The 26864-nt window shown below is 33.9% G+C and overlaps 1 protein-coding gene across 14 annotated transcripts in view; it reads right to left on the bottom strand.

The window, feature by feature from the left end:
* Positions 1–2214: 2214 nt before the first annotated feature.
* FSTL5 (follistatin like 5) overlaps positions 2215–26864 on the bottom strand; it is a 413536-nt gene continuing 388886 nt past the window's right edge. For 13 of the 14 annotated variants that reach the window (XM_083834399.1, XM_083834401.1, XM_083834389.1 and 10 more), the window contains 2 exons: positions 26660–26784; positions 2215–4685 (listed from right to left, as the gene is read on the bottom strand). In XM_083834399.1, coding sequence (XP_083690525.1) covers positions 3983–4685; positions 26660–26784 — 828 coding nt within the window. In that variant the 3' untranslated portion in view covers positions 2215–3982. Of the gene's footprint in view, positions 4686–13422; positions 15998–26659; positions 26785–26864 lie in introns of those variants that run through there. The other variant, XM_083834394.1, reaches the window with a different exon arrangement.

Raw genomic sequence — 26864 nt, 5'->3', positions numbered from 1 at the left:
ATGAGTACGGAGGATTGTATTTTTTTTTTCCATAATCAAGACCTACCAATTTATTTACCAAATATCCTGCAAATAACCCTGCTACTGTTCTTTTACTAGGTAAAAACAAATGTCCTAAATTAAGCTGACAGTAATCTTTCTGTTTAAATCAAACTGAGTATTTTGAGGTAACTCGACAAAATGGTTTAATAAGTATGTTATTATATTAATACAACCTTTATAATTTGTAATGCTGCTATTCTGCAATCTATATTTAGGAATATTTAATTCCTCACTGAAATGCTGATGCTACAGCAGTGTAACAAAACAGTTGTTCAGCAACACAAAGGAAACCCATATTCAATCTCAGAAGATTCTGTTATTTCAAAGAAACTGAAACTGTCCATGAAGATCGCTATTTAAAATCTATATAATACAATGACAGACTTAAATATTCAGATACCCTTTAACCTGTATTCAATAGACAGCCTTACTTAATGATATGGTGTGAGCAAGAGGCTCAATAAAAAACTCAGACTGACACTTTTAATCTCACTGATATAATTGACAACAATATGTAGAGTTCTTTGAAACTTATTTCATCATTTTTGCCACTGAATTTCTTAAAGACATACTAAATATGTTTCTTACGTATTTGAAAAGACATTTTAGTTTTGGATTTATGAACTCTACCTTACCAAATGAAACTCCATCACTGCAATCCCTGCTGAAGGGCACTGTCTTGTCCTCACATGCACTTCTCTCAAATTCATTTGCATTCAGGAACATAAAGGAAACTTTCAGCAGCTGTAAGAGAACTTAGCTTCCTCCATTACATTTATATTATCTTCCACTTCTTTTCTCTAATCTATTTCTGTAATAAAATTCTAAACCTTAAAGATTTATAACAGCTCGTGAAATAAATTGTGGGTGTTTACCACAAATTAACCAAAGGCATTCATTGCCTCTGCTTACAGCAGCAATCAGAAAAGACATGATGTGAAACCATCTATTGGTACATCTGGGTTTGTATTAAGGGAAACTTGAAACACTGAAGACAGTGTTTCAATTCTCATTTATTAATGGGATCAGAACTCCTGGACACCAGAAACCTGTTTCAATTCCGTAACAATGGGAAAGAAATAAACCATGATCTTTGAGCTAGGGCTAGACCTACAGCGATTTGGACAAATTCTATACAATACAAACAACTGTAATATTATTGACAATCAAATCTGTCAGGTACATGAGTAGAGATTTTGGTCTCCTTTTTCATATACAGGTAATATTTTATTTATATTTTAAAGCTTCTCCAATTGCCATATGCTGCTAATACAAAAGAATAAAGACACTACCAAAACTGACAACTAGCTTGGATTTTAATAGAGATTCTATGGGGTCATGCAACACGTCTTTCATTGTCAAAGAAAGAGAAGAGAAGGCTCCAAGGCCTTCCAGTACCTAAAGGGGGCCTACAGGAAAGATGGGGAGGGACTCTTCATCAAGGAGCATAGGAAAAAGGGCAATGTCTTTAAACTGAAAAAGGGTGGATTTAGATCAGACATTAGGAAAAACTCTTTACGCAGAGTGCAGTGAGGCTCTGGAACAGGTTTCCCAAAGAAGCTGTGGATGCCCCATCCCTGGAGGTGTTCAAGACCAGGATGGATGGGGCACTTTGGGCAACCTAGTCTAGTGGAAGGTGTTGGCAGGGGGGTTGGAACTGGATTGTCTTTAAGGTCCCTTCCAACCAAAACCACTCTACGGTCCTATGAAAGGAATCTCATGATTGTCATGAGATGCAATTCTTATCTTTTACTGTTAATGCTTATGCAAGGAGAAGGCAAAGTACATTCCACCTATACCGGGCAGACTGGACAGTGAGCTTTTCAGTTGTTTAGTGCCATGCTTCTCAGTTTAGGCTTTTACATTTAAACAGCTTCTAGACTAGGGGTCTTTGGATCCAGAAGCCAGGCAACAGAATAAACATGTCTATACTCTAATTACTCCGTACCTAATTGATTAGTAGATAAGCTTTTCTCTGTAGCAGCCAAAGGAAATTTTCCAGTTAGTTAAACTCTTGTAAAAAGTTTTCTTTCCACACTGGATATAATTTATTTTATATACATGTTTTATAGATATAAAAGGCAGATTAAATTCCTTCTACCCTGCTTTCAGATAAAATCTATGTTACATACCACTTCATGTGGCTATATTGGAGCATTCACCAAAGTCAGGTCAGTTTAAAATTTATGGGGTTTATTCTCCTTTTGTCAAGCATTTTCTACATACAGAACATTCACATGGTGTAAGCTACAGAAGAAAAATGCATGAAACAGACTACTGCAAATAAGTGAGTAACAGACAGATTACATGATTCTTGTTTGTTCACAATGGAAAAAACTTGGAAAACAGATTCAGTAACTAGAAATGTAAGCAGACTCTTAATTTAGTTAAATCTACCTACCAGGAGGTTTGCTCAAGCTAAAGAGAGATCTACTGTATCACACAGGGCAGGATGCTAAATGCACACAAGGTTACAATGCTAGAAAATTCCAGATTTCTAAATAGTTTTACACAATCTAGATTGGAGTAAAATTTTGTTTTAAAAAAGGTGTTGTTTCTTTTATTGATTGCCTTCAGTAAAAGGAGGTCAGTTTAAGAGTTTATAAGCATTCCTTAGCAAAAACGTAATAAAAATAAAAATACTCCCAAACTTTTAAGTCATTGCTCTAAGTCTGGATCGTTGTTTACGGCTCGCTTTCTTATCCTACTAACTACTGTTATTCTACTTCTGAGAATCTCATTTTTCCCATTTAGATGTTTGCTCATCATTAAAATTAGAATTCTAAGTTATCAAACTATAAAAAAATACAAAGTTTTTGTTTTTTATTCTTTTTTTTTTCACTAATTCAATTGGATGCATGAAATTGAAGGTCTATTGAGTTAACCAAATAGTTTAACAAATATGGTTCAATGGTACAAATGCATAAGCAAAAGTGTTACCTATAGGTTGTTGACTTCATTTCTCTGAGTTTCCAGTTTCCTAAACGTGTGGTTTTTTGTTTTGTTTTGTTTTTTAATACCAGTTTTCTTGTTGCTATAGGTGAAGCTTCATGATGACATGTTTTCAAAATGTGGATTACCCTGAACAGTTAAATGCAATGTTTCTCTGTAGTAGAACTGAAACTCCTCACTGATGAAACCCTGTGACAGCTGAAAAAATTAATACCTACTTTTTTTCAAAAAAAGAAAAAAAAGAAAAGTAAGCCTCTGCAAGCAGCTTTCTCAACTAAGACTCGCCATAAAAATAAACTCCACAAACTGCAGCGATCAGAAAACTGTGCACTGCAAATATAACTTCTCCTTTTTTCTTTTTTTTTTTCTCTTTGTATGTTCCAAAGCTTGAGACTAGAAATTTGATACTAAAGGTTTCTCTCCAATGACAAGCAATCCTGTAGACACAATGGGAATAAATTATACAATTTCTATGCTTTACCTTTCTTGTGAGACTTTCACTTCAAGGCACGAAAAGATTAAACAGTGGACTGGACAAAGCAGGACATAATATTTCTGTTTAAGGAATCAAAGGTTGTACAACAGCTCTTATTTTGTTTCTGAAGCAAACCAAACCAAAATTTGAATCATATTTACATATGATTCTTCCATTTACAAATTCAAAGTATCATGTTAAATTCCCTGAAGCTTTGTGTTTTACTATTTTATTTAAGGTAATGCATGATGTTTATCATCAATTTCAATATTCAGCAATTCCACTCAACCAATACAATCTTGGCTGATAGTTTATAAGGAGTACCATCATCATATAGCTGTTGTTTTAGTAACTTTTATATGGAAGTTGTCTCAAATTGTGTTTAAGTCAAAGAAATAACAGGTATAGAAGGATCTAATAATTTCAAATGAAATGTCTAGGTTTAAAGAATGGTATAATTTAAGTGCAATGTACTGTTAAACTATTAATTCAGTAAATATCCAACACACATCCTTATACTTCCCCAACCCAAATTACTGTGTTGCCTCTCTCAACTTCGGTGATTTCGCAATTTAACTTATTGAGGCGTCCATCCAGGATAAACAGAGATTCCTTGGAAGGGGTCATGAGATACTGACCAAAAAGGCCACTATCTTTTATAAGACGGTTCTTACTGTTCCAAGGCCATTCGCCTGCCTTTACAGGCTCCTTAAGACTCTTCACCATCTTAACCTTGCCAGAGGAGAGCTCCACGAAGAGAACATCAGTTTGTGTACTGGAGCTACAATAGACATTGTATTGATGAGCTTCAGTGAATGATGGCTGAAAAGCTACATCAGATATGTGCAAATTTGTATGAATGTCAAATGCATCCTGTATTTCTCCTCTCATTGTAATGGACTGGAACCTCATAAGACCCTTTGCGTCATCAATGCTGACAAGGTAGTGTCCATCTGGAGAGACGTGTGGTGTGCCTGTTACATCGCCATTATATCCAATCACAGAATCAGTAACGCTATCCACTATAAGCTGTGGTAGGACAGCCCCAGTAGTGTCAGGCTTACAATGGATAAAAAAAAATCCTCCAAGATGTGTATAAGCCAGTGACTGAGGAATGCAATTATAATCTTTTAAACTAATTGTCTTGATGTATGACATAGTTTCAAGATCAATTTTCTGGAGCACAGGCTCATCCTTATGCAGAATAAATCCAAACCTGGAAGGAAAAGCACAAAATCAAAGAAAGTCAGAGTTATTGTATGCATTATGTATAAATGTGGAAAGCCAATGCAACAAAGTCAATGAGTAAATATGTGCAGCAGTGTACTAATATATATCTCAGCTTCAGATGTTTCAGATATTAATCATTTTATAATTTTTATTTGTCAGCGTTCTTGTAATTTTAATTTAGAGTGCATCAAATGAAACGTCTAAAAATATTTATCTGATTAATTGGAAAAGTGTTTTTTTTTCCAATTGACATAGGATAAAAGGTAAATATTACTTTCAGCATATCTATCCAGTTAAAACTTTCACTAAGAAGAAAGACTAAATATCACTAGATAGTACACCTCACATTTTTTAATTCATTTCATACAGTTCTTCAACTTTCTTGGGAATATCAGCTTAATCCAGTGCTCATTGTTATTCAGATAATTATCCAAATCTTTCTCATTTTAATTCAGCAGAAATGAATATCATAAAAGAATTTAGGTTTATGCCTCCCAACTATCTAAGCCCCACCATTTCTTACATTTTAAATGACCCTTTATGCATTTACATACATCAAGGAATTTTCACTGAACATGAATAATATGGTTAAGCCTTAAAATTCTACAGTTTAATGTTTATAACATTTTAAATATACACTATATTCTATAATGGTAACATATAGGTTTTGACTGCACAATCAATTGTTTATATGCCTAAACCACTGCTCTAAATATTATGAAGTTATGTCAAAGTAAATTAGTTTTGTTAATAATCTAAGAGCATTCACAACACTTCTCCAAAACAGCTGTTTTCCTTTGGCACATTTCTCAACATAACACTTTACTCAATCTTTGATCCTAAGAATGAAGCTTTCTTGCTACTGTGTACTGATATATAATCTAAAAATACCTTTCAGATTCTATTCATATGAAGCACTATGAGAGCCACAGTTTTTCAATAATTGAGTTGTTGGAAATAGCACAAAATTTCACACTCTACCTTGCAACCTCAACATATTCAGTTATCTGTGAACCACCAAAGAAACGGGCAGAAAGGTTTCAGGACATTGTTCAATCAGTTCTTCAGACGTAAGATAGGGTGAATTGCATTTGTACTTCCTACTGAACTAGTAGAATTTTCAAGAACATTTTTAATTTTAGCCCCACTTTCAGAAATCCTTGCATCCTACTTCAGTATGATAGGATCATAGAATTGTAGAATCGTTTGTTGTTTTTTTTTTCCTGCATGAGTACTGATGGAGGGCTAGACACTGCCATTAATATTACCTTCATTATTAATATTAAATGTGGGAAAAACAAACAAACAAAAAGAAACAACAACAACCACAAATATCTAGATTGCTGTATCAAGCACTGAAACATCAGAACACGTAAAAGCAACAAAAACAGAATGCCATGTTAGCATTATTATACACAATATAAACTCAGCCAACATTTGTAACCTGTCCAGTTTATGTTGTCAATCTTTAGCCCTATTTCTAGTGCAATTAGATTCATGTCATTACACACAGAACTCTTATTTCCTCATCCCTGCCCTGCTCCAGTGTTACTGCTTTGGAATCCACTGGCCACATCTGAGAAGGAGACGTTGCAACATGGGGAGTTTTCACGGAATGATGATTGGTGGCTAAATGGAAGATAACGATGCTCCTGCAGAAGGAAGCATGAGGTGAACTCACCAGGAATTCATCTTTGCCTTAGATTTAGCACATAGTGTTACATGTCAAGGTGGCAGGTCAGAAATCATAGAAAATGAATGTGTAGGAAAACTGGACTACTGGCGTGGAAGAAGATGGCTGGCATATGCAAGAGAGGTTAGGGCATTTGTACAGGAAGAAACTGAACATGTGGGAAAATCTCAGATTATTGGGGAATGGTGTAACACGGGACAAAAAATAGACAGGTTACTTACTATCATTTAGTGATGTCATTTACACTAATTTAAAATTGAATAGGATGGTGATTAACCCTTCTCACTTTTCCTTATTTTAATGAGTTAAAGGTATCTGAAGACAAAGGAAAATATCTAACCTGAGGTCAGTGCAATGGCATGTGCTGAATACATTAAATACTCTATTTTCAGCTACTGCAGTATCATTTCATTTATTTAAATATGAGTACTTTGCACAGTGCAGACTTTTGCCTTAATTACTCTTGAACTCAATTTCAATAGTGAACACAATGAACATTTTTTTCATTTGAGTTTGGTTAAGTTGATTTTGGGTTTGAAAACATTATTTTGTATATGTATCTTGTATACCAATAAAAACAATAGGGAAAAAATGGAAATCTTATTTAAAGGGAAAGAAAAAGCTTTCACAAAACTGCTTTCAATTATGTCCAGAATTTATATCCAAGTGATGCTTTCAGGAGTGCACAAATATATACAAAAGTGGTTATGTGATTTTGAAAGTCCCATCACACACCTCTATGATTAAGTATATAATTACTTTTCAAAGTTTGTCCTACTGTTTTCAGAAACTGTATAAAACAGAGCTAAAAATTGTTTTCTGTAAAGAAATCATTCACTTCACCTTAAAGCATATTTGGCATATCTTATTGTTTATGTGTGCCCAGCACATTTCATTCTACCTTCATTGTAACTAAGAAAAATTACTCAAAATTCCACTGTATGTTTTCATCTGCATTCAAATTTCAGAATTAGAAATCAGAATTTGTCAGAAATCACAAATAATTTTAAAGTAATTATTTTTAACTATTTTTCTACCACAAAACAGATTTGAAAATCTAAACAAATGTATTTCAAGCTTGAGAAAACCTTGAACAATTGCTTTCATGTATTGCATATCGTCCGGACAAGCAAAAAGAAATCTTTATGCAGCTTGAGAATCAATTTATTTTACAGATTATTCTAAACCAATGAAAATGATCCTTTCTTTCTGAAGTAAAATACAAATGCAAAACAGTACAAATTACCTAAACCATAAACTCTGTCTTTCTGATTTAGATCACAATTAAAATGAATGATTTAAATCACTTTGATTCAAAGAATTCTTCCCTGCCTATGAATGCTCTACTAAACAGTGCTAATGATCAATTTATGTGATATTTTGCATTCAAAATGTCACTAATTTCAAGATGAATAAATAAATTACTAATCTATGTCTCTCAAACATTATCCCCTCTGTAATATGTTTTTGAACCACAGGTACACGCAGCTTATGATAATTTTGGTTGCATAAAACCTTTGATTATCAAAACAGTGAATATATATATACATATATATATATGAATATATATATAAGTTAAATATAAGGTCTCACATAACTTCCCTAACATTGCATCAGCTGAAGGTGTGGAAAGACTTACATTCAACAACCAGTTTTACTAATGGGAGAGGCTGCTGCCACTACCCATAATCCCTCCAGTTTCTCATAACCTGGTGGCATCCTCTGACAGAGGGATCCCCTAAATTCTACCACTGAGTAGTTTGATTAAACACCCCTAAGACACGCCATCAAAATAAATTTAGTCATCCTGGAATCATGCAATATGTCTGTTGATTAACCTGGGTGGTTGAACTAAATAGTTTTGGAGCCAGAGCAGAACAAAGTTTTCACTGGTATCAGTATGTTAAGAAGAGGATGTTTGTCTACATCCTTAGATGCAAATGTCTCCATATCTTCAGGGTTAATCATATGCTTATTTCAGAGCAAATCAACCTATGCATTTTAAAACATAAAACAACTAAAAATACATAATTTCTAAATTTCTAGTATCTAAACCACAACTTTTCAAAGCATTCTAGTTTCTTATGCAACTTCATATATCTCTTTGTACCACTTAGTTCCCAGTCCAAAACCAACATGTAAAAAGCTTTCAGTGTCTTGGATACATTAATCTTAGAATTCAAAAAGCTGTTTCAGGTTTGGTAACAGAATTCACAGGTAAATGCTTGAAAATCAAAGAAACCAACTTCAGGATTGCAAAAGCCTTATCCTGATACTGTATTTGTTGTTCCTAGGAGCACAAGTTATTATTCTTACGGTCTCTGCTTGCTCTGAAGCTATTAAGATACTTGATTTTACAATCTCCCGCTGCTGCAGCAGCTAATCATATAACTAATGATAATCAGCTATAACTGAATACCCATTTACAATGCATCTCTTAAAGTGTGCAAGAGGCAGCTTAATACAATTTCTTTATACTGATTCCTCAGTTTCATGCTTTTAAATATTTTCAACTTTGTAGCCTTAACATTGTTTACCACTATCCATGCTCTTCACTGTGTCCTGCTTATTTCTGAAATTTGAAAACACAGCTTTGATGGAAATTCCTTCCCTTTTTTCTTTATGTAGCAATTTCTCTAACACAGGAAAAATATACTTTATTATAATGTTAACATGAAGACTTTTTGCTTTATTTTTTTTTCTAGTTCAAACTTAAACAACTTACAACTTTGGGCACTGATATAATGCGGAAAACTATAGCCTACCAGGTAATGTTTTTAGAAGTGAGTAGAGTAGAAGCTCAGCTTTGCTAGCAGAATAATAATGCAGTGAAATTAAGTAGGAGTTTTACTGATTTCAAAGCACTTTACAAGTATCACAGCAAATGAAGTAAAAAGCTGAATGACTTTCCTAAGGCAATATAATGATCCACTGGCAAAGTCAGAGTAAAAATACAGGTCATTTCAAGTCCAATACACTTTTTTTTTTTACTGATCACGCTACAGGCTACCCACACCACTGCAGCTGAGGTCCTAGAAGATACATGCAGGAGTAAGTTCAGACAACTAACATACATCCTTTTGAATAAGACTATAGGAATAATATTTGCATCAAAATTAGCTAGGCTTTTGAAACTGGGTGGGGAAAAAGAGAAGGTTCAAAGGGGGAAGCTGGCAAATCTTTATGAAGGACCAGGACCTGCCCTTCCCTAGAGCCAGAAGTATGGCTGCCAAAAGTAATTTAATAGAACTAATGTGATTCATCAATATTGTCGTTCAATTAATTCTTTCTCAACCTGTCATACCAGCTTTATCTTCTCAGTGCCTCAATTAAAATTCAGTAAAGCTGGATGCAGAAGTAAATACCCAAACAACACCATAATACATATAAAAGCTGGGGGGGAGAGTTTCAAAGCAGCCAGTCTTTTTGGATGTAAAAGGATTTGTCAAGCTGTGTGTTTAATATATTTGCTTGCCTGCCTGCTCAGTAAGAGCTATGTGGCTGGGCTTTTGAGAAGCTGAACAAATCAAGAGAGAGGTCTACTTGTTCACGTGCCTGTGAGGTTTGTGTGCCTGGTTCTTAGTCTATGAGAATTGCTAGCAGCGGCATAAGCATGGGAAAAGTAATGCAAGTTCTGAAGGGAAAATGCAGAACGGAAAAAGGGAAGTGAAGAAAATTGATTAAAAAAAAAAAAAAGCTAAAGATTCCATGTCTGATATTGTAAAGTACTGAGAGGAAAAATGAGAGAGAAAAAAAAAACACTTTTGCAACATAAAGATGAGGTTATATTTTCTAGGCCAATAGCAACTGAGGAAGATGATAAACAGCTGTGAATTTTTTTTTTTTATTATTATTTTTAGGAACATACATCTATCTGTCAGATTAGATAATTTCTCCTGAGAATGTTGGAAGAGTTTACTAGCTCTTAACATTTTAATAAATCTCAGAATAAAAGAAAGAATTGGAAAGTCTGGAAGAGGATTATTGAAATATTCAAAAGATCAAGTCAGGCATCAGCAAGCTGCAAGCTGATTAGCTTGATACACATCTCAGGGAAATAATAAAATGGATGGCAGACAAGCAGGTCAATATGAGATCTGAGTCTAAGGAGTCAAAAAGAACCAAACTTCCTCCTACAGTCCTTGGAGTAATATACAGGGAGAGGTTAGAATAATGCAGAAGTCTTGTATCTGTATTATACATTGGGAAGACCAAAGCCAGAACGTTTCATGTTGCTTTATTTCTGATATTAAAAAAATAAAAATTAAAATTAAAAGGAATATTTAAAAAATGGGGTAACACATCTAAAATTATTTAAAATTATTTTAAAAATCTAAAATTATTTGAAGGATATTTTTAAGCAAGATAGGATATTTTTAAGCAAGAGCCTGAGAGAATTCAACATATTTAGCTTAAGAAAGATATAATTTAGATGTGACTTATTTACAACTTGTACATATACCTTAATGGAGAGAACATACTGTTTAGTAATGCTATCTTTAATCTCACAAAGAAAGTATAATAATGATTACAGAGTGAAACTAGACAAATTAAAATTAGAAACATGCATTTTTCTAACAATGGGGATGATAACATATTGCAAAAATCTACTATAGAGGTGATTAATTTTCTTTGGTGGGAATCTCCAGGTAAAGACTATTCTTTTTGGGAGACTTGACCAAGCCCAAGTAGATGCAGATTTAGAAATATCCGATTCACTATCTACATTTCTCAATTACTATTTGAAATGTGTAAAATCTATGGTATGCACAGAAATCACAGAATCATAGAATATCCCGAGTTGGAAGGGACCCATAAGGATCATTGAGTCCAACTCCTAAAAAGTCAGAAAAGATGTTCTCATGGTCTTTTCAAGCTTATGAATATAAGAAACATTAATTCTTTGTCTTTGTTCACACAAATAAAATAGCATCAGTACAGTAGATTTTAACCTCATACAACACAGGCATCTGATGCTGAGATTTTAAGAAGGAGCTAAGCGTTTCAAATCTTATGAATTTAATTTTGATTTGACATAGTATCTTATCTCACAGACCAAAAACAATTAAGAAAAAAAAAAGTCCCTCTACAACATATTAATTTCCAAATTCAGGAAGTTTGTTACTTGTTTGGGTAATATAACTATACAACTATAACAGACATAATTTCACTTAGGAAGAAAGATGTTCTAAGGCTGGGATGGTCATTCCTTTCAAGTTTATTGATCTAAATATAGAAGATATTGGTGGATAGCTTGTAGGGACAGTCATTGATCATAGAGTCCTGCTTCAAAAAGTGGCCTGCTTGCATACAGCAATGATCAGTTGCAAATAAATTTTAGCCCACTGTCCAATAAACTAATTGCTGCTTTCTAACAACGAGGTGAATCCATCCATACTTCCCTTCTGTCTAGCATAAAGAACCTCTTGACATGCCAATGTCAAGATTGTTAACTGTACTTTTGTTGTCAACTTGTGCTTTGTCTTTCTGGTGAGGTGGTAAGAATAACTAAAAGAACACATTATTTTCCAAATTTGTCAGAAAACAGTACTGCAAGTCGCCAAGGTTAAAGGAAGCTTTGGAGTACACGGGTTAGCTCTGATCCAAAAAAGGCCATGTGGAGTAAAAGAGTGTAATTTACCAGAGCTATAAGCAATGAATTATCAGTGTAATGTATTAAAATCTTGTCTTCCAATGGCGTCTATAGTCCCAATGCAGTGGGAACATTTCACAAAACTGATATTAGTAAGAGAATTTTACTGGAGATCTCAGTAAAACAGTCAGGAAGTAATAGGCTGAGCTTTCATTATGCTGTTTTTTTGTTTGTTTTTTCCCTCTCCCTTTAAAGTAAAGCAAGACTATTAAATCTGTGTAAAGAAGTTTGCACTAATACGTTACGTTTCATTCTGTTCTGTGGATATCTGAATTCAACCCCCAAAGCTACCATAATCCAATAACTTTTCAAAAGCCCTTAGTTTACTAGAAGGATTAAAAAAATTCAGCCACTCATAGTCAAACAATGAAATTGTGTTTGTCACCTGTGTGCTGTTATCCTGTTTTTTATGATTAGGTTGTTGGAGAACAAGTGATACTTCAGAGTAACTTCACATTTCCCAAATGATTTATAGATAGATGGTGGTGTATTTAATGCAAAATTTCCTCTCATATAGATTGATATGCAGAAGCCTCCCACTGTTCATTAAACTCTGATCAATATTTATGAGAATCTCAACACTCATGTCTTTTCTACGCAGTGACATCATGCACAATATCTGGCAGCATATAAAGGTGTTTGTCAGAGTGCATACTGGGAACTCATGCAATTCAAGTCTGAAGTATATGAGACCAAATTTTCACATTTTGAATCATTTTACAGTTAATGCAAGTGGGAAGCTGTAGCCTGTGGGCATGTCACTCCAATTGGAGTATATACTAGAACTATGAAATCCGAAATTTTCTTTCTTCATTTACTCCATATGTATGAATAATAAAGATTTTAATGCCAGATTTTAAAGAATTAACAATATTGAAGATTTTCCACAAAAAAATTTGTCACAACTATTTGTTCCGATGAACAGTTAGAAAAGAAAAATCTGAGTAATTATACTTAGTAATTCTATAGCACCTTTCATATGAGGAGTGCATTGGGCTTGGCTGGGATGGAGTTCATTTTCTTTACAACAGCCCACATGGTGTTTTTGTTTTAGATCGGTGACCAAAAGAGCATTGACAGAACACTGATGTTTTAGTTGTTGCTGAACAGTGCTGACAAAGTAGCAAAGCCTTCTCTGTTTCTCACTTGGTCCCCCCCCCAGCAAGTAGGTTTGGGTGTGGACAAGAGGCTGGGATACAGCCAGGACAGCTGACTCCAATTGACCAAAGAGATATTCTGCCATAGAACATTATGTTCAGCAATAAAATTATTTCCAGAGTAGCCAATGCTTGGAAAACTGGCTAGGCACTGGTCTGCTTGTGGTGAGTGATAGCTTTTGCATCTCCCTCCCCCCACCCTCCCCCCAACTCCTTCACTTATTAAACTGTCTTTATGTTGACCTATGAGTTTTTTCACTTTTGCCTTTCCAATTCTCTCTCCCCCATCCCAACAGGGGAAAGGGAGTTGGGTGGTGGGTTCAGCTGACAGCCAGGCCAACCCACTACAAGGAGTCAGTTTTCTGTGAAAACCATTGAGTTTTACAGTACCTAGATGAAGAGAAATTGAGACAGATAAATTATATTACTTCTCTAAACTAACTTAAAAGAGGCAGAGAGAATATCCTAAAAGGTACCAACTTTGAAACGTATTTTTCAGCAATGAAGTCTGTACGGATGAATACCTTGTTTTCCTAATTTTAATAGGGAAAAACAAACAGACACACATATTTAAGAGAAGAATAATTACAATAATTGTAAAAACTAAAGTTAACATGCTATAAATGATTATTTCTAGAGTCTCATAACCTACATTCAAGACCATAATTTATTAAAGCACTGTTTTCTCCTTTCTACTTAGATATGCTTCTAATTTTTATTTATTTTTCTGTTTGCTGTAAATGAGAAACTTCAGTGTTATGCAACGTAACATACCAGAAAAATTGCTCTCAGATGAACTTCATATGATAATTGACATGAAATATATTTTTTCTTAAACAGTAGTGACATTTGTATTTACTAGAAAAATGCACAGTGTAGTACAAATGGGTTTACTTGTTTTAATGCTATAGCTAGAACAGAAACAAGTCTTGCTGCTCAGTTGCTAGAATGTATTTTAAAAATTGGATTTAGTATCCAGATTTATGGAACTATAAACCTGTATGAAAAAACAGTGAGCAGTAAACCTATGACTGATATACAAACATCCAACAGTCCAGTTCATAAGCTGTCATGAAAATGTTCATGTTTAATCCTAAGGGGAGGCAGCACATTTATACCTTCATCTAGAATGGCAGTAACAGATCTGAAGCCACACAAAACTAAATTTTGGATGGTTCTGATAAGGATTTCAAGTAATAACACACCTTAAATCCAAAAGAAAAAAAAGTGTACTTTAGACTATGCACATGTGCAAAAGGATTATACTGCCACAATGGCCCATGTCATTTAAGTATTACGTTTTTTATAATCTGTTCATCAGTTTATTAAAAATTGATATATGAACTAGGAAATCAAAAGGGACAAAACCAATACATGGCTTAACCCTAAGTGGCTCTTCCACATATATCAATCCATTTATGTTTACATCCTTACTGCTTTGAAATATAAAAATATATATATATAAAAAAAAAATCTGCAATTGTAACAAAGCACAGCTGCTTCTTTCCTCTAAAATCACATCAGCAGTCAGTAAGTAGGTTGAAAAATTGTCACTATGATAGTTCAGTCTCACATTATCTCCTTGTTACAAAAAAAAAAAAAACAGGTGGGATTCCTTTCTGGTAGATGCTTACATTTAAATAGATATAATATATAACTATAAATATATAACACAGGTTAAGTCTTCAAGCTGCTATTTTTGTCAGCAGCCTAGAGAATCTGTTCAGTTGACCAGCACAGGAGCCCTTGAGGGGATGAGCAAAATTGCCATCTAGATTCCTCTACCTGTACAGACTAGACCTCCATTAACTGTAGCAGAAGCTAGAGAGCTTGCACCCATAGATGCATAGATGCAATGGATTTTCACACCTAAATCTACCTGCCTACCTCCTGAGCATCAGGCTCACCATAGGTGTTCTATCCAAAAGAAAACATTATATCCCAAAAGAGACTTACCAGAAATTTGCAGAAACCAGAAAACTGAAGTTTAATTGACTAGCATTACATCAGGATGAAAGTAAAAGCTAGAGTTTGAAAACTTTGAAATGTGATTTTCTGTTTCTCCTAGCTATTATAACACGTTCAGGTACCACATAGCTGTACGGGTTATTAAAGCTGTCCTTTTTGGTCAGAAATTAAAAGTCTTGCTCAGAGGAGCAGCTAGCACTACCCTCAGTCACTAGATACAGAGTAAGTATATGTCAGTATATATACAGTATGTCAGTATATATACAATATGTCTCCATGCAAAAAAGAGTTAAAACCAGTGAGAATATCCCCTCTTTGGATTTTCAGGGATCTCTTCATCACTCTAAAAGGGTAGTTCTAGTACAACATCATGAATACACTTCACTTTCAAAAAAGTGTATTTTTCCAACTATAATGATCAACTTCAAATTTTCTCAAGTCAAGAGGCTTGAGACAACAACAAAAACCCACCCACCAAAATAACAAACCACTCACTCCAAAGTTTGTCTTTCAATTTTATCTCCTTAGGGTTCTGCAGAGCTCTAAGAATTGTAGGCAACATTTCTCAATGAATTTTCCAAAGGTAACTTTGCTTATCACTATGTCTGAGTATTGTCTACTGCAAAAGGTCAAGGTGAAATTACATCTTATGACTTTTAACATCTCTCATTTAGACATTGCATATACAAATCATAACAAATATTTTTCAAATAGGATGTGACTCAAATCATACTATATCTACTGATTTTAAAATTTTATGAAATTTCCTTTTTTTAAAAACATACCTTTTAAAAGCATATCTGTTTGTGCAGACAACTATGAAAACTCTGCAAGGGAATGGTATATCATGCATTTAGTATCCAGCTTAGTCATTGTCTTTCTACAATTGGATTGACAATTAGGCATTGTCCGTCTACAATTCTACATATAAGAACCATATTTCGTAACAACACAGTTGCTTCCATTAATACAATTATTTTTACATAATACCAAGATTTGTAAAAAGCATAATTTCCCAGTGTTAAGATATTGAGACAGTCATGTTACACAGTTTTTCTCATTCTATAGCATCCATCCTGTGTGAATAACCCAGGAAAAAATATTAGCCTACTCAGGCAGTGGTACCTTAATTAATTATAATACAGTTGGGCCTCATCTGTTTTACCTTTATTCATTGTGTGCATAACACAGAGTTTTGTGCAAGGATACTGGGCAAAGCATACTAAAGTGAAGGTCTGTAAAGAATTCAAACCCAAGGCAGACTTTAGGGCAGCCTTGTATAAACACGCTTTACCCTCATTTGCTGCAACCAAACATCTTCATTTCATCCTATAATAATACTGCATCTCCAATAGTTATTCAGAATGAAAGATAATACTAAGATCTGCAGCTACAGAATCAGTGAATATGCGACATTACTTTAATTGGAAGTTCTAATTGAGTAAAGTATAAATTAATAATGCACCAGATACTCCATACAATGTTTCAAAATCATGTGAATTCTGATAATGCATGTGAATCTGCATTAATGTTGATATTGAAATCATGTGAATTCTGAATGGCATGAAATTGCAACAGGGAACATTCAGGCTGGGTGTTAGGAAAAGGTTCTTCACCGAGATGGTGGCCGGGCACTGGAACAGGCTCCCCAAGGCAGTGGTCACAGCACTGAGCCTGCTGGAATTCAGAAAGAGTTTGGACAGTGCTTTCAGACATATGGTCTGATTTTGGGCGGTCCTGTGTGGAGACAGTAGTTGGACTCCACGGTCCAAGGAGTTGGACTTGATTATCCTTGTGGGTCCCTTCCAACTCGGGTTAGTTTATGATTATATGAACGCATCTTTAGAACAGTTTTTGCAAGGTACCATTTTTTCCACCATTCAGACAGAGCAAACTAATTTAAAAACAACAGCCAAGCAAGAAGCTAGGATGGAGCTGCCAACAAGCACTGTATTCACAACTTTGCTGCCTTTATGTTGTTATTTTCTTCCTATAGACAAGAAATAGACATTACTTATGAATGCAACTGCATTTACTATAAAACAGGAAACATGTAAACACAAGTTAAAAAGTCATAACAACACAAGAAAAGCCTAAGAAATAATTTGCTAGAAATGGGGATTAATTTGTTTTTAAATTATTTTTATGAATACTTTAACATAAAACTGTATTTGTCATGGAAAGATGGATAGAGTAGAAAATGATGATTATGTATACACCAATGTCCCCTTTTCCTTTCAGTTTCTGGCCCTACACTCACAGATTACTCCACTCAAGTTAATAGACTTTTTGTAAAGAGAGATCTAAGATCAAACACTTTGGGAAAATGATGTTCTCAAAGCAGAAACCAAGTCAAAGAAAAAGAAGAGAACTAGATGAGCTATAATCAAAACTATTTGTACACAAAGCAAAAAAACAGTATTGTCGGGCAAAACAGAAGTTTTCAAGGAAACAGTAATAAACATTACCTACTTTATCCCACGTGAATAACATACATCTTTAAAACTACTCCGTATTCTATATTTTAGAGACCTTTATTCAGAATTTATGCTAAAAAACAACATGGGAAGATATAGTTTTATTGCTACAAAGCTTGATCAAATCTGATGATCAAAAGTTTCCTGGAACTCCAAGTAAATACCATTAACTTCCCATGAACAGTCTGTTAGAGGATCAGGGTGGTCCCTGACTCTATAAAGATCTTCTAATCTGGCAACATGGGAAAGTATTAGTATTTAAGCAAAATTCAAAAATAAAAATGTGTTATATATCAAGCCTTTTTTTTTTTTTCTGATGAAATGAAATTATCCATTGTAGTTCTGGAGAATGAGACTATCAGCAAGGAAAGGAAAAATAAATTGGCCGAAGAACTGTTTCTTAGTGGTATACACATCAATTGCTTTCAGTGGTCTTTTGAGTTTTTGTCAGTAACAAACACACACACACACACACACACACAAAAAAGATGCACTCTTCCTTGTAACTGTGGATTTTCTAAGAACTTGACAAACAGCTCTGTAACCATTATTTCTTGTATTAAAATCATTCTTTACTTTATATCCATACATGGATGATTCTCAGAAAGACTGTTTTCACTGATTTCCTTCACTTCATAGAGGCCTTGCAGTCATACCATTGAAATATCACAGAGTTAATTTTCCTCACTTTTAAATTACTCTTTTTAAAAAAGTTCAAAATACATTTTTTATGGTCATTTCCTATTACAACTGCTGTAGCATATTGCACAAATAAAATATTTATCTCTAGATAAAAAACACTTTTTTCATTTTTGAAGGGTTTCTGATTTCAAAAACTGTCAGCACTGCAAGGGCATACCGGTCTTCCCCTCAGGACCTACAAAATGATTGTTCCTGGAATAGTTCATTTCTGGCAGGTTGCTGAGAAAAGACCTTTCTTTAATTTCTGCAGTTCAGAAATGGTTGCTTGATGATAACAAAAGGCTAAGTGGATTTTGCCTGTTGGCTATTGCTCATCAGCACAAAAGTTGTTTTACTTTTGGGTACTACAACAGTCTTTGACCTTTGAAGTTTGTTTCCCTGATTTTGTTTCTGTTCTTTATGACACTAAGAACTCTTGCTTCATATTTCTGTTTTGCAGCAGAAAAGGCTCTCCCATATAATTGTGTATAAGTGTTAAGCACAAAGCATCTTCCTATCACTGTAAATAAAGACTCCAACTTGAAAAGATATAAATAATATTTGCATCAGTAACATGTGACTATTATAACATACCTTTGAAATCTTAACATGCCAGTCCTAAGAAATAGGAATGGGGAAAATAACTCAAGAATAAGAAAATTAAAAAACGCAGAACAGAATGTTGTGAGGTTGCCCTGTTGGAAAATGAGTAATTTCAACATATAACAACATCATTGCTACCATTTCTGTTAAATGAATAAAAAGATCAGTTCTGATGAAAAATGGAATTTGATGCCAGGTCTTTACCCCCTCTCCCTACTTCAGTGTAAGACTGTACCTGCAGAGTATTTAAATTATATTTCACTAGAGATCTATTGGAGGGAGATGGAGTGTATATTGAAGAATATCTTCAAATGACCTATGTTAAGGAACAGCTGGGAAGATTTTGCCATAGCTGGCCCAATGGCGGATTCTTCAGACACTTTTTTTTTTTTTTTTCGGTCTTGCAGGAAGAGCACACTTGTTATAACATGGACCAGTTAGTCCAGTGTTTTCCACTCATATTTAGTATACATTTGCACAGGATAGGGATAAGCCCTGATCTTTCAGGGTACTAGTGATGCCAGAGTCTATGAATTGTCTGAGGCTTCCCTCATAAAACACAACAGAAGTATATGAAACAGACTTTTTCATTACTGGAAATTGTTGTCCAATGATTACAGTATTCAAAAGAAAATAATCCAAGACATTTTATGACAAAGGAAAACATTTTGGTTTCTACATTTTTAGAATCCAGGAATACATGAAACTATTTGCATTTTATCATAAAAGAACTAATTCCTCGGCAAAAATAGTCTTTGTACATTGGCAGCAAATGTGGTTTTCTTTCTTGTACATTTTAGGAAAGGAGAGCAAGCAATTTAACAACAACAACAAAAAATCACTTCATTTTTGAAAAAAATGAAAGCCAAGTAAAGGGTTAGCTATACTGACACAGTGTACAAAATACAATCCTAAAGATAGCCCTGAATGTCAGTACGAGGAAGGATAGAATTGAAATTTGGCCAGAAAATACGGTAACAGCCAGGTGGGCAGATGTCTTATGGAATGCACAGACAAATTTGTATATGCCAAAAGAAATAGTCGGTACTAGTAGAAAATGAATAATGAGATAGAGATAAGGACTGCAAAGGTGATAAATTATCTATGTCAAAACAGTCCCAAAAGGTCTTTTCTTCATTTATAAAATGAGGCTCCCATACTGTGATATCTGAGGATATATGAACATTGAAAAGAACAAACACTAAATTGTACCACAACTACTTTTTCTCCTTATTTACTAATGACCAAACTGAACCCAAACAGATATTTATTTTATTTAAAAATATGATGGATTTTTGCACAGAAAAAAAAAAAAAGCACAAGAGAGAACATTTCTATTGCAAATGCAAGATCTTCATGAGAAAAAATCAGGCACACCATGGGAAGTTGCTGTGTTTAATTTGTAGATATTAGTGGTTTGTATTATTAGGTTTTGTTTGTTTGTTTAAGATGAAAGTTTGAATAGTTTATCCACAAGAAAAAATTGTATGCTGACAGTTGGGAACTCATTGAATGTACATAGGCAAAACAGTCTACATATGCAGATCTGGAAGTTTTTTTAAACTCTTTGATTCGTATAATTACACAAGCATCTCAGCTTTACTAAACATTAGAAGAGAGGCTTCTAACATAACCTCAAATAGAAAAGATTAAATGTCATTATTCTAAATGCTCAAAAATAGAAATGTACAAATAAAAATTTGCAAATAAATTTTCACTATTCCAAAGTCACAAATCAAAAATACATAATAATATGGGTTGCTATGAAGAAAATTCACTCCATCTGAGGCATACCCAGCAAAACATTTTAAATCATTGTGCTCTGGAAGTTTATCAGCAAACATATAAAAAATTGGTTAATTACATAATTTTAAGATTGCCCCTTAAAGCTAATAAATGAATCCTTATAATTTGGTTTATTTGGAATACCAATAAGCAATTAAAGATTTACTAAAATAACTTCTGATCACTAGATACTAGAAGCTCAGTTAATCCCATACTTGCAGGGTTTAGTTTCTTTTTACAATTAAATTTTTATGTGTTTAATTGTGTAATGTCTTTTCACATACTGACACGTGCTATGTTTTAAAAGCAGATATGTACCAGAAGATAGGTACTACAGTTATTTATTTGTAATAATAGTTTGTTTGGCTACTTCAGAGGGAGAGATTATATTATCCTAGAAGTAATTTTTTCCTGCAATGATGTCTGCACATGCAAGAGGAAAAAAATAAAATATAACATGGAAAACATTTACAGCTTAGCAAAACTCCTCTTAGCTTTAGTAGAAACCAATAGACTTAAGCCAGGCTGTGGCTATTTCCTGAACTAAATGGGAAATGCAAGGAGAACAAGAAGAATGTTCCTGCTATCACCAGTGCTAGTAGCTGAACAAGTTTCAGGGCTGAAAACTGAATCTCTTAATCTGTTAGTTCTTCATATTCCCTTTAGAACGAAGATGCTGTAAAAATCACTATTCACGGCAGAAGAATAGTTTTTGCTGTCTCCCCTCCTTCTTCCCCACAAGTTCCTATGAGTTTGTTTTTCATAAAGAACACACTTATGGACCAAAAGGGACCTCCTTTGCCAGAGGGAAATACACAGAGAGGGGAAAAGAAGGACTACAGGTTTTCCTTCTAGCGCTACGCTCACAAAGACAGGGTTTACAGAGATGCGAGATGGCACAGTGAGAGCCCCTAACCCAGACAGACCTCCATTGTGTGCTGTGCTGCCATGGAGGAATCACTGAAAGATTCCACAGTCATTAGAAATTGCAGTTACTTGCTACATCTTCACTGATTGCCCTGGTGCTATGGAGCTCCTTTCTCCAAATCCTCAAGCTTTCAAGTTACTTCCCCTGTAGAAGTACATACATTTATAGCTTAAAGAATAAGAACTGTGTGCAAACATGATACTCCCCTAATAGGGCTTGTTAATTTAATTTGTAAAATATTAAATTGTCTCTTATCTTTGAGCTAAATCACATTGGCTACATTAAATATTCAACCTCCCAAATTAATTCCACCTCTTTTGTCTATAGTTGGCTCAGCATTTATCTTTTTTTTTTTTGACATGCAAATCATTTGAAAAGAAAGTTCTTTCTGATTATGTAGGATTTTTGAAATAAAGTATTTTCTGTGTGCTTATTTTCATACAAATACTGAAAATGCTCTGACAGTCCAACTACTTCACACCACTGTATGGGCTTAAACTCTGGAATGAAGTGTGGAATTCTGAATCCAAACTTCTGAAAGTACTGAATCACCACCCTAACGTAGGTTTCATTTATGAAGGTTCACAAGGACGTATTGGCAGCACATTCCAATTACCTCTTTAAAAAAGATTAGTTTTTGGAATGTGTTGTGCAAATGAATAAGCATAATTTCAGAAAGACTGTTTCCCCTATTATCCTACACAACAGAGAAATAAGAGAGATAAAGATTCAAACTGAGAACATTTAACTTTATTCGGATCCTGAGCCTCCTCACCAATGGGTCGATCGTTCATTCTTCCACTTGTTAAATCAGGTAACTATATAACATTTAAAATACTTGCTAATAGATTAAAACATCTAAAAAGTTAGAGTGACTCCATTACAGTGAGTTCATTTAATATTGCTTTTGAAACATTTTTCAGCGGTGTAATGATAGACCTTAATTTATTCCAATTATCTTTTGTTCACTTCAATTTATGAACAGTGGAGCTGAAATAATCAGCTCTTTTGCTCCTTAGGCTTCTGAGAATATATTTTCATGAGTATTGTACAAGTCATCTTTTTGCAGCCATCCCACAAACTAATTGCAAATATCTATTTTTATGATAAGAAATGGGTGTTAGCAGACAATTAAGGACATGATCATTGGTTGCAATGAACTGCTTTGGCACAAAGAGTAGTTCAGTGATTAAAATTTTCTTCTCATTAAATGTATAATGCCAACTATTGAAAATATATGTACTCAATTTTTAAAAGGTCCATCTACAAAGGGAATAAGCTTTGTATATATTTTCTCCAGAAATAATTTGGCGGGGTGGGGGGGAACACGACTTGGGATCTGTATAGTTTATAACAGATTAACAGATTCCACCCTGTCCACCTATAAATGGCTAGCAGTTGCAAAAGGATTATGTCACTCAAAATTTTAGTTTTACAGGTGACAAATGCACCTGGCTGCAGAAAGCTTTCCTTTTTTTTCTGGAAAGGTCTGGTGTTGCACTGGAACTGACTTCTAAAAAAGAGCAAATAGGTCCCTTGAGCAGTTATCTGTATCAGCTAATTCAGCCAGTGTGTTTATTTCCCTTCTTTCTGTCTTTCACTATTCACACTCATAAAATGCTCCCCTGACTAGAATAAGCACCAAATAGCAATAAGTTAAAGCTTTATATTCATTGCATCACATTCTACAGAAACACATGCTGCTCTTGAGGTTTTTTATTGTTGACTGGTGACAATTTAGATTTAACAGACAAGTTTTCTTTCTTTATCACTACTACTTTGATGGATTTTTCTGATGCAATTAATTCAAAAACTTTCCTGACACATTTCTCATGTGGTTCATTTTCATTTAAACAACAACAAAAAAACAACTAAGTACTTGAAGGCCAGACTTTTTATGAAAGGCAAATTCTTTAACAACTGAGTGATTTCACAAAAATAGCTCTTGAAAAAATATATAAAATAAAAATACAAAATTTCTGTATGTAGTCTTTTTTTAATAGAATCTGAAGCTCAGAATTAGGTAGTGTTTTAGAAAACTAACATAAGATTCTTTGCATTTTTAAAAAGTTCATGAGAAGGTAAAAAACAATTGGAGTTGAGTTGATTTTGTTGGTTAAGAACAACATAACCCAAAATCTATGGTTTAAGTATTGGACAGAATATTACAGGCCTCATGTCAGACTACAGCAATGTTGTTTATTTGGCGTGTGATTGAAAAAAAAAAGTCTGAAAAAAACACAAGTTACAAAACAATAATTATACTAATTCTGAAATTATATCCACCTTCATTGTATACCTTTAGTCACTTGTTCAATTTGTTTTTTTCACTGTTTAATTAAGTTTAATATTCTTTTTCTAATTCTGTAGATTTTCTCTTTATTCTTTGTTTCTCTTTTATCTTCTCCTTCATCCTAACTCACATATAGGACAGGTAAAATGACTCTTCAGCTGGAGGTAGTTGTGACTCACCATACACAGCAGAAAACAACTACTTGACCTATTTAGACAGAATTCCAATTTCAAATAGATTGAGTTTGACAAAATGAGTTCTTCACTGTCTTTGGACTGGGCCTATTTTTCCTGGTTCCCCTCCTTGTATATCTTTCATACCTTTCTTTTCCTATTTACATGAAAATTAATGTATCTAAGTATCAGTGCTGTCCTATTGATCCTTTTATAGCAAAAATCTGCATGAATAATTATATTACTATATGAAAGAATATGGATCTTGCAAATGAATGTGCTTGCCTATACTGTATAGAATTATTTTACATTCCATTAAACAAAGCAAGTATTTTTACTAATTCAATACAATTTTTGGTGATGCATTGTATAATATTTTCAAAATGGTTAAGTCATGCCAACATTTATTGAAATGTTAACTGATTAACTTTCTACACCCCCCCCCCCAGCAGTCAGGTCTTGGACTTGTAAAGACTTGCACACATTAATGTAACTTTAATTCATTTAGTATCACATACAAATGTGCAACAGGATCCCTTGGCTTAAAAAATTGTCCAAGGAGACAACTGAATCAGTCATTGTAGATCACTAACTGCCCTCTTCTGTTAATGCAGTCTTTGGCAATGGATTATGGAGCTATGCAGGTAGGAATCACCAGCTGTAAATTCCCTTAAAGATAAAGCTGAACAAATTTGCCCTCCCTAGGGCAATAATTTAGCAATAAACATCAAAATCAACTAGTCAGAAGGGTAGTACCCCTAATGCTGGTAGTTTATGAAGTAGTAGCTTCTGTTCTCTCAAAGCATGCCTGCTCCAAATGTAGCAGAATTATTTAATGGTTTTCTATGGCTGAGGTTAGGAACACAATGTGCATTTATCTACTTATTTAAAGCAATGTGGCAGTAATGGTACTTAGAGTCAATTCCTATTCAAACATATTAATTTACACATTCCTTTTAAAGTGCATATGGCTGATTGCTAATTTACTTGTTAAAAGTTTTGTAGAAAACTAAAAATTTTCTTTTTCTTTTTTTGATATAGACTAGATTCTTCACAGGCACATATTTTAGAGTAAATTCTGGAACCAATTGTAAAATCACCCTAAATTTGATGTTTTCACTTTTAAAAAAGACTAAATCTTTTTTGAGACTAAAATCTTTTTGGATGGAGATGCATATTTATATATATGATTTGAGATTTTAGCTAAACATGAATGATGCCTTCTCATAACTGAAGGAAAGTTAGAATCATCCTAATTAGAGCATTTCTGTAGATACTTGAACTTAGAAGGGCACAATAAGCAAGTAAGTTAATTATTTGCTGAGGTCATTTGCACTGAAATATATCTGTGTCACTTTGCTAATAACCTAACAGTCCTAAGCATACAAAGTGCTAATAACTATTAATGTAAGATTCAGATGTACAAATCCTAGAAGGCAGAATTTTTCTACCCTATGGGTAGAAATGTTACAGAAAACATTAAAGGAAAGTGAAATTTCACATTCCTACTAATGCATTTTGAGGAAGAAAAATAGAAATAGATTTTAGTTTAACAGGCATTGGTGAAATTCTGAAAAGATTTCTGCTTTACATCTGTATTAAACTTTGCCCTCTTTTCCTCACACTCTCTTTCCTTGTCCCATATGTCTCTAAAATCCAACTTGTTACTTCCTTCCAGTTTTCCACACTTGGTATATTTCTATCGCAGCCAAAGTTGTCTATTCCTTGGACATACAAGCAATCCTACATTCACTGAGAGAAATAACTAAAGTCCCAAGAACTTACAGTGTTTTACAGTATGGATTATAGCACAAACCATTTTTAACATGTAAGAATTTCATTTACTCAGCACCCATGAAATCAGAAGAACTTTATGCATGCATCTAAATAGAGTTTACACAGCTTGCTTGTTTTGCACAGCTTTACACTCTAAATAGAGTTTATACAGTCACAGTTTGTTTTAAAAACAGATAGCCTGATTAAAAAAACACAGAACAGAATTAGCAAGAGACTCTAGTTCAGAAAGACTTAAGTTATGTTGTATCATAATTCCTTTTAAAACTCCCGAAGTGTCTTTTCTGGACTGTTTATCGAAAGAAAAACTTTAATGCAACATATATATAATACAACATGACAAATACTATATATAGCGACTGCTCTGGTGTAGAAGAAATTAGGGAGTATCATTTCCAAATGAAGATTTATGCTCCTAATTTAGGGAATTATTGGAATGTTACAGTTATCAATTCCTCAAGAACACCCCAGGTGATATTACATCTCAACTTTAGTACCTAGAGTAATGGAATTTTTGAACGTTTGATAAGAAAAGGAAAAAAACAAGATAACACATTCTAATAAATGTTTGTTCTGATAAATTCAACAGCCTTTATTCAACTAAACTCACATGAAGTTTGTATATGAAGAAGGGTCTTTCCAAGTGATACTGAAGAGGCATGGTCTCACATTTTCAAGGTTATTTTTAATTTGTTTTCTTTGGAGACAACATTATAGTTCATTTGAAAGTTAATTATAACTGAGTTAAAACTTACCTTATATGGGTAATGATGAGGGTTGTAGCAGGAATGAAAAAGTCATCTACTCTGTCAAACTGCTTTCCTACTGGCTGAGTATGGATTGTGTGATGAGAAACACTCCCACTGGCTTGTGTTATCACCTACATAAAGTAATATTATTACAAACTATGGAAATACTCCTTCAAAATTTAATCTATTTCTAAGTACATTCATACAATAT

This window comes from Anser anser (assembly GCF_964211835.1).
Source record: "Anser anser genome assembly, chromosome: 4".
Taxonomy (NCBI): Eukaryota; Metazoa; Chordata; class Aves; order Anseriformes; family Anatidae; genus Anser; species Anser anser.
The sequence above is the reverse complement of the archived record's forward strand: the minus strand, read 5'-3'. Positions and strand labels throughout refer to the sequence as shown.